General features: G+C 46.2%; 1 protein-coding gene across 1 annotated transcript in view; it reads right to left on the reverse strand.

Moving 5' to 3' along the window:
- Nucleotides 1-15,045, reverse strand: part of LOC139757009 (uncharacterized) — a 438,069-nt gene extending 423,024 nt beyond the window's left edge. Inside the window, 1 exon segment of the mRNA XM_071677374.1 lies at nucleotides 14,254-15,045. Coding sequence (XP_071533475.1) covers nucleotides 14,254-14,497 — 244 coding nt within the window. The 5' untranslated portion in view covers nucleotides 14,498-15,045.
- Between the last annotated feature and the right edge of the window lie 469 nt (nucleotides 15,046-15,514).

Below are 15,514 nucleotides of genomic sequence, written 5' to 3' on the forward strand. Positions count from 1 at the left end.
CAGTCTGCCACTAGAACTGACATCTTCAAACAGCAATTGATTCAACTTCCACGCCCTCACCCTCCCTATACCACAGACCTGCCCTGACATTTACCTCCCTCAACGAGCCGTCCATTAACAGATTTAATAACCACAGTGATATCACATATCCTTAATGCACAGCCATCTTCACCGGGAACCACTCGCTCACCTCCCTCCCTAGTCGTGCGCATGCCTTGTTCTCTCGGGAAAAGCTCCACGCTGTATTTGGCAACTTTTCAGTTAAACCACATATCCCTGAGGCCTTTTAGAAGGCCTCTCTGTAACACTCTTATCATACGCTTTCTCCAGATCCATAAATACCACATGCAAATCACTCTCCTCCAGTACTTCTCCCACAAAGTCTTCAAAACAAACACACTCTCCGCACACATTATACTTCTCAAATCACAGCTCCTCCCCGGTCAGATACCCTGTGTATGTCACCACCTTCTCAATACCACTCTCCCACAAACCTTACCACTCACATTCAGCAGACCGTAATTCGAGCATTCATTTTTGTCTTCTTTGCCAGTCCTCACACACACCTTACCTTGGGCTACACATATGATAAGTGGCCACACTAACCAATCGACAACACCCTCACCAACTTTCTTGGAAAGCTCGACTGCAATCTCATTCACTACTGCTACACTGAAGTATTTCATCTTTCCGTTGGCGACTCCAGTCACGGACAAATGTCCATATCATGGCCGAGCCTAATTGAAATACAGAAAGCTTAAGGAACGAGGAAAAGAAGAGACGAAGAGTATTTACGAATTTTCGGCAAGTGCAAAACCTGTCTTTTATGAAAAGTGCTGGTCACAGTTTTTGGAGAGGCGTTTCAAAGCTTGGAGATGTAAGGAAAGAGTTATCAAAACGGCCCACCCTTGAGTTGCCAACGGCCACATAGTAGTCATGTGACGCAGCAGCTTGACGAGTCCTGTGTAGTACAGCTAATGGTAAGGACACATAAACAACCATCTCTTGAGACCAAAAACGTACACAAGGCATTCGCTATCTCTTCTTTCAACAAAAAATTCGCCAAGACACACTCCAAATGCCACTTCGCCCCAAACACACCACATCCACCACCCTATCGTCTGAAACATTCAACATTCCTTCAATATACTCATTGCAAACTTTTTTCTTTGTCACCACTACTTACTGTAGCTTCCATTGTTTCTCTTATTCTCCTCATACTATTCACGGTCTTCAAAAAAAAAATTCCAATTTCCACTGAAGTTCAAAAATACACTCCCATGCTATCTCTAACCTTCGCTCTATTCCAACTCTTGCACATTACATCTTGACCTTCTGTCGCTTTTTCCCAATCACTCGCGAACTTCCCAGGATAAACTGTCCATACACTTCCGTTTTTCCTTTCACTGGCGATCTAACTTAATCCCACCACTCACTGCCCTTCCTCATACGTCCTCTAATCATCTTCCGCATACCACTCACTTCACCAGCACATGGTTGCAACTCTTTCCTTAAATACTTTCCATTTGTCGTGTTTCATTTACTCTCATCATTCCATTCAGTGTCTCGAAGTATTTCTGCACATAGTCCTCTGTTCTAAGCTCACACTCTTTCACGACTTCTTTCACTTACATATCATTTCCTCTTACACTTAAAACGGTTATATCTTTCACACTTGCCTTCGTCATTCAATGATCAGACATTCTTCCGCTTTGTGTCAGTCTCGCCACAGTCACATCCAAACGCACCTCTCCTCTGTGCGCTTGTCAATGAGCACACGATCAAATGATCCCTGCTGTCCCCAAGCTCTTATCCTAGTAGAACTGTGTGTGTGCCTCTTTTAAACCATTCTCAATCACCAATTCCTCTTTCAGCACACAACACTAACGTCACCTAATTTTCATTGACAATGAGTTCCTTCATGTTCAGCAATTATACCCTCAACTGCTCCCAATCCTCAAGTGAGCACCAAGATTTGAGTCCTTCCATGAAAACCGAAGTGGCATGAGAAAGGTGGGAGGTGAGCAGATTAGAAAGGGTGTGAGTGGTGGGATGAAGTAAAGTTGTTAGTCACAGAGAAAAGAGAGTGTTTGGACGGTACTCACAAGGAAGCACTCCTTCATTCTGCACTTCTCTCACTACCAGGTATATATATATATATATATATATATATATATATATATATATATATATATATATATATATATATATATAATCAACGACCTACATCAATATTAAATTCCCACTCTTTCACAGTTCCAGAACCATTTTCATCAGATGCCACCAAACTCCCCTCCTCCTCCACTCCTGTCCTCCCACTTATACCATACAACCCCCCCCCCCTTTCCCCCCAATCCCCAAAGCGGGTGGAGTAGATAGGATTGTAATTGAACTTATTAAGAAAGGGCGTGATTTTGCTGCTTAACTAACCGGTTAAACAAGTTTCCGATGTATTCATGGATCAGGGTTACGCACGAGAAGACCGGTGGAATGTCTATATAGCGCCAGAGTATAAAAGCAAAAGGGGCAGAAGTTAATGCGAGAAACATAGAGGCATAACTTTAACTGTACCTGGTAAGTTGTTCTGGAGAGTGGTGACTGAGAAAGTAGCGGAATGCACAGAGCAACAGACTGGGGAGGAGCAATGTGGTTTCAGGAGTGATGTTAGTGGCTGCTTTGAAGAATGTGTGTGAGAAATACTCTCAGAAACTGAGGTATTTGTACGTGGTATTATTAGATCTGGAGAAAGCATACGACAGGGTTGATAAATATGCTTCGATGAAGGTGTTACGAATGTAAGGTGTGGGAGTAAAGCTCCAAGAAGCAGAGAGAAATTATTACCAAGAGAATAAGCTGTGTGTGACGGTAAGATGAGAGGAGAGAAAGTGGTTCCAGGTAAAGGTGGAGTTGTGGCAGCGATGCGTGATGTCATCATGGCTGTTTAATCTGTTTATGGAAGACGTGGTTTACGTAGGTGATGGTTATGGAGAGAAGGGCAGGTCTGCAGTCTCTCGGGGGATGGGGGACCTGGTAGGTGAATCAGTTGCTGTTTGCTGATGACACGATGATGGTGGCGGATCCGAGTGAGTAACTGCAAAAGCTGATTTCTGAGTTTGGGAGAAACTTTGAACGTTGAAAGAATATATGAATAAAAGCAAAGTTTTTATGTCTAGCATTAGAAAGAGAAAGGGTACTGGAGTGAGTGTGAATGAAGATAACCTACTCGCTGACAGTGAAGTGTTTTAGATGTCTGGGAGCGGACATGGCGGCAAATGGAACGAAGGAAGCGAAAGTAAGTGGGTTAAGGGTACAAAGGTTCTAGAAGAACCGAAGAATGTGTGGAAGGAGAGGTCGTTATCTGGGAAAATGGGTATGTTTAAAGTTATAGCAGTCCCAACATATTTCTTGGAAGCGAGGTATGGGCTACAGATATGGTTAGAAGAGAGCGGTGAGAGTAGAATGGCGAAGATAGGGAAAATGGCGAGGAATAAGGCATCCAGGGAAGCAGTGCTGACATGTACGTGGGATGTGTGTGGCAAGTGTAAGATGGGAGGTAGGCAGATTAAAAAAAGGGGTAGTGAATGGTGGAATGACGAAGTAAAAAGTTGCTAGAGTAAGAGAAAAGAAGAGGATGCTGAGGATGAAAAAGAGGGCAAATGAAAGTTGTGGTGAGCGAGTATTAAAGTAACCTTCAAGGAGAATAAGACGTTTTGGAGCGAGGTGTGTGCGAAAAACAAGAGAACAAATAGAAATATCGGCAAATATTGGCAAATGGAGCAGGAAGAGGTTAGAATGAAGTGAGGAAGCGATGAAGTGAGTGTTTAGAAGGATTGTTGAATGTGTTTGATGATAAGGTGGCAGATTTAGGATGTTTGGGTAAGAGTGTATGCTAAATGAGAGTTAAGGAGAGTGGTTTGGTGATGAAAGCTTTACATAAGATAAAATGTGGCAAGGCAGCTGAGGTGGAGGGTGCTGCAATTGAATTGCTTAAGAAAGGAAGTAACTGTGTTGATTGGTTTGTAAGGATTTACAAAATATGTATGGATCGTGGTGAGGTGTCTGAAGATTGACGGAATGCACGTATAGTGCCACTGCATAAAGGCTATAGGGTTAAAGGAAAGTGGGCAAACTACCAAAGTAAAAGTGAATGAAAACAAGGTTATTTGGTTCAGCAAGGTTGAGGGACAGGTTAGTTGGGGTGTGCGTTTGAATGGAGAAAAGTTGGAGGAAGCCAAGTGTTTTAGATATCTGGGAGTGGGCTTGGCAGTGAATGGAATTATGGAAGCGGAAGTGAGTCATAGGGTGGGCGGGGGAGCGAAGGTTCTGGAGGCACTGATGAATGTGCGGAATGACAGGCCCTTGTCTGGGCAAGGTGGGGGGATGGTTATGTTTGAAGTTATACTAGTCCCAACATTATTATATGGACTCAAGGCATGGGCTATAGACATGGTTGTGTTGGAAATTAAATGTTTGAGGACAACATGTGGTGTGAGGCGGCAAATTTGATCGAGTAAGTAATGAAAGGGTAAGAGATGTGTGGAAATAAAAAGTGTGGTTGACAAAGCAGAAGAGGGTGTGCTGAAATAATTTGGACAAACAAAGAGAATGTGTCAGAAAAGGAGGGAGCAAGAAGGGGGAAAGCAAACCGGAGATGAAAGGGTGGAGGGAAAGGATTTTGAGCGATCAAGGCCTGAACATACAGGAGGATGAAAGGCGTGCTCGGGATAGAGTAAATTGGAACGATGTCAATAAAATGACCCAGGGAATACGACGCGGCCGGGACATCAAGGGAAGGTCTGTGGACACTGATTGTGCGTAGGAAGCGGTAGTTTCAGTGCATTACGCAGGACAGCTAGATATTGGACGTGGGCAGATACTGCCTTTCTTCGTCTGTTCCTGGCGCTATCTCGTAAACCGGGAAACGGCGATCAAACATGAAGGCGAGAAAAAGAACTGTTATGACCCACTAACAAACACACTCACACACACGTAGGTTTCTTGAGGGATTAATGCAGCTGCGAGACCAAGCCTTCCACCAGAACACTACCTTCTATAGGACTAAACGTAACAAAATAATTCGCGATATAACACTCAGTGAATCAAATCCTGTTGCCCTCCAAAACTACATCACAAACATTCCAACATCGGCCAGAGGTGTAGGAAACTTACTGCCGAGCCGTTTCAATCAGCACATTCCCTCCACACCCCGCGGTAAGCATCTCTTCAATAGCGAAGCAGCTCAACTTATTAACATTCACTTCACCATGTTTCAGAGACTCCCCTAACCCTGGCACCACCTTCCAGCCCCAGCAAACCTATCAGAACAGTAATCTAAAGTCACTAACCAGTTACACAGCCTGAGATAGAGGGCTGACATCCACCGACTTATCAGTGAACCTCTAAAAGCTATTCTGCCTTAACCAAACCAAACCCCCTCTGTTCCACCAGACAAACTTCCCTCCGCCAGTTGCAAGGCCCCAGCGACTGGAAGACATCGTATGCTTCCTCAATACCCGAGTCTACGCAGCCACACAATCTCTCAGTATGTCACGATCCATTGTCATAATCCCGACCCTTCACCCTAGAGAAAGCACTGTGTAGTCTTACAAGCATTGAAGCCACCAACTCTGGCCTCCGGGAGTAATTCCATACCATGGCTTGCATACCTCCTCGGTGGGTGTCGTCATACTGCGAGTTTCTGAGGGGTTCCACCTCAACCTTCCAGTCCCTCGCCTGTGGCGTCCTGCGGTATACAATGGATGATTGGTCTCTTGTGCTTCCTCACCCTTATAAACGATGATCTGTTGGATCCACCTGCTTGCTGGAAGTACATGGGCGACTCCACCACTGGTATCGTCGGAAACAACAGCCCTCCCGACTACATCATCCTCCAAGACAACTTGAACCGAACTCCATAACTGGATCAACGCTAACCACGTACACACAACTTAAGACAAGACCGCAGTCATGCACATCAACCTTCCTTCCAACCGTGTCCCACCCTCAGCCGTCTCACAAAGCCGCTGCCACCTCCACACTGTTCACGCCAACCAACCTTCTCGTTGTCACTTTGGTCAATACACTAAGCTGAGTGAAGAGACATCAGTACCATCGATACATCCATCATCTGTCGTTTTTAAATTCTTCGTCGACTCAAGGCACTTAGATTCCTTACATATAAATAAGGAAAAAAAAAAAAAATAGGCACCATGCCTCCCTCGCCCGGCTATTTCTCCTTCACCATCCAACGACTGAGCCTTTTAGAAAATGTGCAGAAAATGGCAAGCATGTCAGGTTAATCCCGGGTCGTCCCTCTTACATCACCCGTCAAGAGGCACTCAACACGACGATCCTCGAGGCTCTCCAACCGTCATCTAGACATCCGACACTTTACGAATAAGATGATGTATTTCTTTGGCCACCGGCACCGTCTCAGCTGAGATCCCTCGTCCCCGAGTTGCAGTTCAGCACCACAACCGTATCGAGCGCATCCGGGCTCGGTGAGAGAACCATTACAAGAACACCCTCAACTCAGCCATTTTAAAGCGTCATCAACATTCATCCGGTGACGCATCGTGCTCCACGCTTATAATATACTTCGAAAGCCTGTCTCCTTAATACCCCCTCCTCCCTTCAATTCATAGTCCCCAGACTTTGTACGGTATCCATTCATTATCTCCCTCCCTTGGGAGAGGGAACTAATGCTAAGTATCTTCTTCTTTTTCTACATCATCATCATGATCATCATCAGCATCATCTCCCTCACAAAACTCAGGTTTCGTCCTTTTCCTTCATGCTGGGGCCGCATAACTTGAAACTTGGTAGGGCATGTACCTTGCTCTAATACGTCGATGCAAAACTTTCATTTTTTTTCTTTTTATAAGCACATCATTTATAAAGCACATTGTTGGGGGGAAAAAAACGTAAATTCGGACAGCTATTTCGTACGATCTCATTCATCTAAGATGATACAAATGCGTATCTTCACACTTCAAGATTTATATTACGGAGAGGAGAAAGGTCACAAGATAAAAAAAGCAGTTTTAGTGTTTATTTGTGTAACACCTGAGCCACTGTTGCCGCGATGAGGCACAAATATCCCTCGCTCACTGTGATCCCCACACACTCAGTAACTACTACGACTACTACAACTATGACATCCTCTGGCTGGTGCTGACCGACGAGTTCTAGCACTGCCATGTCCTATGTGTACATGAAGGGAAACACACTCCCCTCGCTCGCTGATGCTGGCCTTTCAACTTTGTCTATACAACTTCTGCCTTTGGCTGCTGTTGATTCAATGTGCCGCTTTTTACATCTATCATTAATACAAATATATATATATATATATATATATATATATATATATATATATATATATATATATATATATATTTTTTTTTTTTTTTTTCAAACTATTCGCCATTTCCCGCGTTAGCGAGGTAGCGTTAAGAACAGAGGACTGGGCCATTGAGGGAATATCCTCACCTGGCCCCCTTCTCTGTTCCTTCTTTTGGAAAAATTAAAAAAAATTGAGAGGGGAGGATTTCCAGCCCCCCGCTCTCTTCCCTTTTAGTCGCCTTCTACGACACGCAGGGAATACGTGGGAAGTATTCTTTCTCCCCTATCCCCAGGGATAATATATATATATATATATATATATATATATATATATATATATATATATATATATTAACTTTCTAAAAGGGGAAACAGAAGGAGTCACGCGTGGAGTGCTCATCCTCCTCGAAGGCTCAGATTGGGGTGTCTAAATGTGTGTGGATGTAACCAAGATGAGAAAAAAGGAGAGAGAGGTAGTATGTTTGAGGAAAGGAACCTGGATGTTTTGGCTCTGAGTGAAACGAAGCTAAAGGGTAAAGGGGAAGAGTGGTTTGGGAATGTGTTGGGAGTAAAGTCGGGTTAGTGAGAGGACAAGTGCAAGGGAAGGAGTAGCACTACTCCTGAAACAGGAGTGGTGGGAGTATGTGATAGAGTGTAAGAAAGTAATGTCAAGATTGATATGGGTAAAACTGAAAGTTGATGGAGAGAGATGGGTGATTATTGGTGCATATGCACCTGGGCATGAGAAGAAAGATCATGAGAAGCAAGTGTTTTGGGAGCATCTGAATGAGTGTGTTAGTGGTTTTGATGCACGAAACCAGGTTATAGTGATGGGTGATTTCAATGCAAAGGTGAGTAATGTGGCAGCTGAGGGAATAATTGGTATACATGGGGTGTTCAGTGTTGTAAATGGAAATGGTGAAGAGCTTATAGATTTATGTGCTGAATAAGGACTGGTGATTGGGAATACCTGGTTTAAAAAGAGAGATATACATAAGTATACGTATGTAAGTAGGAGAGATGGCCAGAGAGCGTTATTGGATTACGTGTTAGTTGATAGGCGCGCGAAAGAGAGACTTTTGGATGTTAACGTGCTGAGAGGTGCAACTGGAGGGATGTCTGATCATTATCTTGTGGAGGCAAAGGTGAAGATTTGTAAGAGTTTTCAGAAAAGAAGAAAGAATGTTAGGCTGAAGAGAGTGATGAGAGTAAGTGAGCTTGGGAAGGAGACTTGTGTGAGGAAGTATTGGGAGAGACTGAGTACAGAATGGAAAAAGGTGAGAACCACGCGGAAGATGAGAGCCGGCAAGGGAGCGGGTTTGGATGGTATTGCAGTGGAATTTATTAAAAAAAGGGGGTAACTGTATTGTTGACTGGTTGGTAAGGTTATTTAATGTATGTATGATTCATGATGAGGTGCCTGAGGATTGGCGGAATGCTTCAATAGTGCCACTGTACAAAGGCAAAGGGGATAAAAGTGAGTGCTCAAATCACTGAGGTATAAGTTTGTTGAGTATTCCTGGTAAATCATATGGGAGGGTATTGATTGAGAGGGTGAAGGCATGCACAGAGCATCAGATTGGGGAAGAGCAGTGTGCGTTCAGAAGTGGTAGAGGATGTGTGGATCAGGTGTTTGCTTTGAAGAATGTATGTGAGAAATACTTAGAAAAGCAAATGGATTTGTATGTAGCATTTATGGATCTGGAGAAGGCATATGATAGAGTTGATAGAGATGCTTTGTGGACGGTATTAAGAATATATGATGGGGGAGGCAAGTTGTTAGAAGCAGTGAAAAGTTTTTATCGAGGATGTAAGGCATGTGTACCTGTAGGAAGAGAGGAAAGTGATTGGTTCTCAGTGAATGTAGGTTTGCGGTAGGGGTGTGTGATGTCTCCATGGTTGTTTAATTTGTTTATGGATGGGGTTGTTAGGGAGGTGAATGCAAGAGTTTTGGAAAGAGGGGCAAGTATGCAGTCTTTTGTGGATGAGAGAGCTTGGGAAGTGAGTCAGTTGTTGTTCGCTGATGATACAGCGCTGGTGGCTGATTCATGTGAGAAACCGCAGAAGCTGATGACTGAGTTTGGTAAAGTGCATGAATGAAGAAAGTTGAGAGTAAATGGGAATAAAAGCAAGGTTATTAGGTACAGTAGGGTTGAGGGTCAAGTCAATTGGGAGGTAAGTTTGAATGGAGAAAAACTGGAGGAAGTAAAGTGGGAGTGGATTTGGCAGCGGATGGAACCCTGGAAGCGGAAGTAAATCACTGGGTGGTGGAGGGGGGCGAAAATTCTGGGAGCCTTGAAGAATGTGTGTAAGTCGAGAACATTATCTCGGAAAGCAAAAATGGGTATGTTCCAAGGAACAGTGGTTCCAACAATGTTGTATGGTTGTGAGGCGTGGGCTATGGATAGAGTTGTGCGCAGGAGGGTGGATTGAGATGTGTGGAAATAAAAAGTGTGGATGAGAGAGCAGAAGAGGGTTTTGAAATGGTTTGGTCACATGGAGAGAATGAGTGAGGAAAGATTGACCAAGAGGATATATGTGTCAGAGATGGAGGGAACGAGGAGAAGTGGGAGACCAAATTGGAGGTGGAAAGATGGAGTGAAAAAGATTCTGAGTGATCGGGGCCTGAACATGCAGGAGGGTGAAAGGCGTGCAAGGAACAGAGTGAATTGGAACGATGTGGTATACCGGGGTCAACGTGCTGTCAATAGATTGAACCAGGGCATGTGAAGCGTCTGGGGTAAACCATGGAAAGTTCTGTGGGGCCTGGATGTGCAAAGGGAGCTGTAGTTTCGGTGCATTATTACGTGAAGGCTAGAGACTGAGTGTGAACGAATGGGGCCTTTGTTGTCTTTTCCTAGCGCTACCTCGCACACATAAGGGGGGAGGGGGATGTTATTCCATGTGTGGCGAGGTGGCGATGGGAATAAATAAAGGCAGACAGTATGAATTATGTACATGTGTATATATGTATATGTGTGTGTATATAAATGTATACATTGAGATGTATAGGTATGTATATTTGCGTGTGTGGACGTGTATGTATATACATGTGTATGTGGGTGGGTTGGGCCATTATTTCGTCTGTTTCCTTGCGCTACCTCACTAACGCAGGAGACAGCGACAAAGCAATATATATATATATATATATATATATATATATATATATATATATATATATATATATACTCTCTCTCTCTCTCTAATCACATGATGTCCTGCAAAAGCAAGGATTCGAACCACATCTGTGTGAGAGAACGACTGGGCAACTACTAGGATATGTGCTCCATATCTTAATAGCGTAACCAGCTCCCACACAAATGGTAGCGGTTCGAGCCCTTACTGTTAGAAGGTACTATGTGTTCTATGCAACTGCGCGCTCACTGCAATAATATATATATATATATATATATATATATATATATATATATATATATATATATATATATATATATATATATAGAGAGAGAGAGAGAGAGAGAGAGAGAGAGAGAGAGAGAGAGAGAGAGAGAGAGAGAGAGAATGTGTAGTGAAACTCGATTTACAACAGAGAGAGAATATTAAACTTGTGAGACCTCATCTCTTAAATCTTCTTTACATAAACATCATACAAGTTGAAACAATTTAACACTTTCCATTCATTTCAATCTTCATACAGCCCGACCCATCCATTCAAAACTTTGTTACACCATAAAAATCCTTCACATCTTTCCTGATTCCGTACCTCTCCGGCTAGCTTCATGCCACGCCCTCAACTGGGAACATTCTTTTTTTTTCAAATACATTTTCCCGTTTTGTTAACCGGATTCAAAAGTCTCGAATTGGGATTAAATGGTCACCTGTTCCTTCTCTTTTCCGAGCAGGCGATCCCAGCGTCGCTGTTCCTTCCCTGTAAATCACCACCCTTACTTAGAGGTAAAATCTTTGTCACTCTGAGATTCACCTTCTCTGACGGTATGACTAGAATGGACGTGACCTCTGGATTTGGTTCAGTACATTTGTGTCTTTCCGTCGCAAGAGAGCACAATGTTTCTGCTCTCTTCTCTCATTTTCTCTTTTATCTTTATTCTTCTTTCCAACTTTCAGGACCACAACCTTATAATGACGCGTTTGCCCTGACACGTGAAGAGTCGAATCAAACGCATCTTCACTATGGGCCTGTGACGTCGAGGGTGTAGTGAAGATGAAGGTCTAGGATCGTCTAACGGGAACGTCAGCCACACCACATACTGGACGAGTGACTCTCCTGGTACTGCCTCAACCCTCATGTTAATACATCTACTTCAGACTTGGGGTCCAGGCTCGCAGTCCCTGAGGTACACCAACAGGAACCGTTGTAACCAGACGTGTTCCGTGGAACGACTGTGTCGGCTGGGGGTGCAACAGAGTGAACGGGAATGAGAGAAAAATGGCTGGAAATACTGTCTGGAAAATGTTAGAAAAAATAGGTATAAAAATTCCCTCGGGCAAAGGTGGAACTTTTTTCAAGTTATGATTAAAGTTAAACTCCAAGCTTATCCAATTTTTTTTTTTTTGTTGTTGTTGGTGAGATCCAAACTGGAGTTATGAGTGTGACGCCAATCAGTTCTTTACCTGTTGGCGAAACTAACAGACGACGTTTCACGAGCATCTCATTCTGACTTTTCCAGTGTGTCCCAACGTTATGCTGGAGTGCCACTCCCCGAGGACCAGCGGATGGACGGACGACGAAGTCATGGCCGCTCGCGTCTGCCACATTAGGCTGGCGACACCGTCAGCAGGGGGGGGGGGGACACTGGTGGTGACAACACCATGTAACGACCGAACTATACATACCGCTCACATGACTCAGGATCAGACCACTGTAATCTGGCGGGGGGGTTCGTCAACACGGGTGTAGCACACTGTCCTTCGCCAGCGCCCTGGTGTAGTCAAGACCAGGAACATCACCCGATGACAATTTGATCTTCATCTCGGGATAAAACTGTTGTTGAGTGAGGGGCAACCTAAGTTCTTGAGCTATATTGTCCGGAGCGTGATGTACTACACTGGCCAGTCCCTGGTACCGTGCACCGTACTGGCCAGTCCCTGGTACCGTGCACCGTACTGGCCAGTCCCTAGTACCGTGTACCATACTGGCCAGTCCCTAGTACCGTGTACCATACTGGCCAGTCCCTGGTACCATGTACCATACTGGCCAGCCCCTGGTGCAGTGTACCATACTGGCCAGTCCCTAGTACCACGTACCATACTGGCCAGTCCCTAGTACCACGTACCATACTGGCCAGTCCCTAGTACCACGTACCATACTGGCCAGTCCCTAGTACCGTGTACCATACTGGCCAGTCCCTGGTACCGTGTACCATACTGGCCAGTCTCTAGTACCGTGTACCATACTGGCCAGTCCCTAGTACCGTGTAACACACTGGCCAGTCCCAGGTACTCATGTACCGTGTACCATACTAGCCACTCCTTGGTACTGTGTAACGCTCCATACTGGCCAGTACCATGTACCATACTGGTCAGTCCCTCGTACCATAGTAGCCAGCCTCAGGTACTATCATATTGGGAAGTTCAAGGTACCTTGTACCATATTAGCCAGTCCTTGGTACTGTGTACCATATCAATCAGTCGCTGGTACTGTGTACCATACTAGCCAGTCCCTGGTACCATATACCATACTGGCCAATCCCTGGTATCGTATACCATACTAGCCACTCCCTAGTACCGTGTACCATAATGGCCAATCCCTAGTACCGTGTACCATACTGACTAGTGCCAAGTACCGTGTACCATACTGACTAGTGCTAAGTACCGTATACCACACTGGCCACTCCCTGGTACCGTGTACCATACTGGCCACTCCCTAGTACCATGTTCCATACCAACTAGTACCAGGTACCGTGTACCATACTGACGAGTACCAAGTACCGTGTACCATACTGGCCACTCCCTAGTACCATGTTCCATACCAACTAGTACCAGGTACCGTGTACAATACTGACGAGTACCAAGTACCGTATACCATACTGGCCAGTCCCTGGTACCGTGCACCACGCCAGCTGGGCTCCGCAGTCGCGCCATGAAGCAGTTCCTGGTGTTTCCTTCACCCAGACTGCATTTGGGTAAAGGTTAAAGCTGCCTGCCCACTTCGGCCGACGCCTCGGCACATAAATCCTGGCGAAGGAGAGGTGGACGACGACTCTCCTCGCCACACTATTTTCTGCCATGATTACAAGAGACCCATCAGTCAGCCGGGTCACGGTGGCAGTAAGGGAAAGAGGTCCGGGGAATCAAAAGCTACTAAACTAAGATGATATGGAGATGAGCAGCGAGGCGTCGAACTGCCGAAGGAAAGCCGGCCTGGCACATCACACACACAAACACACTGACTTCCAAATGCTGGAAGTCCAGAAGGTGCCAGAGGCCGCCCTGCCCCCATCTGTAGGTGTGGCATTGAGCTCCGTTCCAGGCGAGTGTGCCAGAGATACGTTGTGGAAGGGAGACGAGAAGGGAGTTCAGTTCCACCCACAAGAGATCAATGAGCCCGCAGCCCTGGGCTATAAACACCTACCACCTGGGAGTCTCTTATACTCGTACTTCTTACGTGAGTGAGGGTGAGTCGTGTAGTCATACCTTCCCGCAACCTTTCATTTACACTATTTTTAGTACGTGCACTTTAGGAGGATTCTGGATGACGCAACAGCTAAGTAAACCAGTGTTTTGACAAGTCATTATTTACGTCTTTTTTTTTTCCATCACTTTCGCCGTAAGTTATTCTAGAACTCCCTGGGGAAGCGTTGCAAACTGGGGAGTGCAGCACACTCCTGCGCCCCCAGGATCGGCGTCTGACTACATTCCAGGTGTGGCAGTGACTGGCCCGGTGTGGGAGCTATATACACAGGCAAGAGAGACAGAGGAGGCAGCACCTACCTGTGAACCTATGTGAGAACCTTTGCTTGTTGGGTCGCCAGTACTGGTGATGGTACGGGGGGCCCTTGCTGGGGAGCAGGGCGGGGCACCGGAGGAGGTCGAGAGTGGCTATGGTGTCGTGTCGCACAAGGTGGGTCGTAAGGCGGTCATATATGGGCACTACAGGTGGTGGTGGTGGCAGCCACGGGTACATGTAGCCCGAGGGTGGCGCTGCAGGAGGCACGGGAGGAGGAGGATGCTGCATGCCGCCTGCCTCAGGCCTGGCACCCACCACGACCCCACACCCTCCACACCCACACCATCTCTAGACACTTCAAACTACTGTAACATAACGCTGTGCACACACTGGTGAGGTTGTGTTATAGTGGGTCGCTCCTACCGCACTGGTGCTCAGGGCCATGACACTGGCGGCGGGCACGGTGCTCCGGGGGCTGGCTACCGTACTGGCTGCTAGAGGGAGCCACCCACCCACTGCATCACTCCACTGCCTGCTGCCTCCCTCTCCCCACAACACAATTCAACTAGTTCTCATCCGACTAATCAATATCACCGGCTGAAATGGTACCCGAGCCAATGTTACACACTCGTGACATTTGCTCCCTTCACGCCATTTTGAATGAAAATCATGCAGTTCACAGAGGCGGCTGCTGTCGACACAAACACACCACTATTCTAGAAATTCAACGGTATATCCTGGTGGGCGGCGTCGGTGGCCTGGGATGAGCCAGAGGATGTAGGCGGGGATGGGGCCCGGGGCGTAGAGGAGGCCAGTCAGTGGTCCAGGCCTGTGGTGAGCCTGGAGCCCGAGCTGAGACTGAGAGCGGCTTGGGTTGCGTCCTTCAGTGCGGGGGACCTTCAGGCACGTGGTTCACGCCGCCTCCCAGCTAGACTGGTGGCGGCACCACGGCTCCAGACTCCTCCCTCACCCACCCTACCACACACACACACACACACACACACACCACACACGAGGCTCCTACTTTATACTTAAACAACCGGCAGCATCGTTAACCAGCGAGCCAACACCGAGCACCACCAACCCCCAGCTGCAGTCATGGGTGTTCAAGGGACAACAGAATAAAGTCGATACTACGGAAGCGGATCCGCGTGAGCACGTGAAGAGGGCTGGCTGGCTGACTGGCTGGCTGGCTGGCTGGCTGGCTTGGCTGGCTAGCCAGGCAGGGCCCTACTGTGGGTCGTGGCCTTACAGCAGCATCATCATCAACTGGGACGTGATAGTGACGTGTGTCACAATGAACCG

This window comes from Panulirus ornatus, chromosome 1 (genome assembly GCF_036320965.1).
Source record: "Panulirus ornatus isolate Po-2019 chromosome 1, ASM3632096v1, whole genome shotgun sequence".
Classification (NCBI taxonomy): domain Eukaryota; kingdom Metazoa; phylum Arthropoda; class Malacostraca; order Decapoda; family Palinuridae; genus Panulirus; species Panulirus ornatus.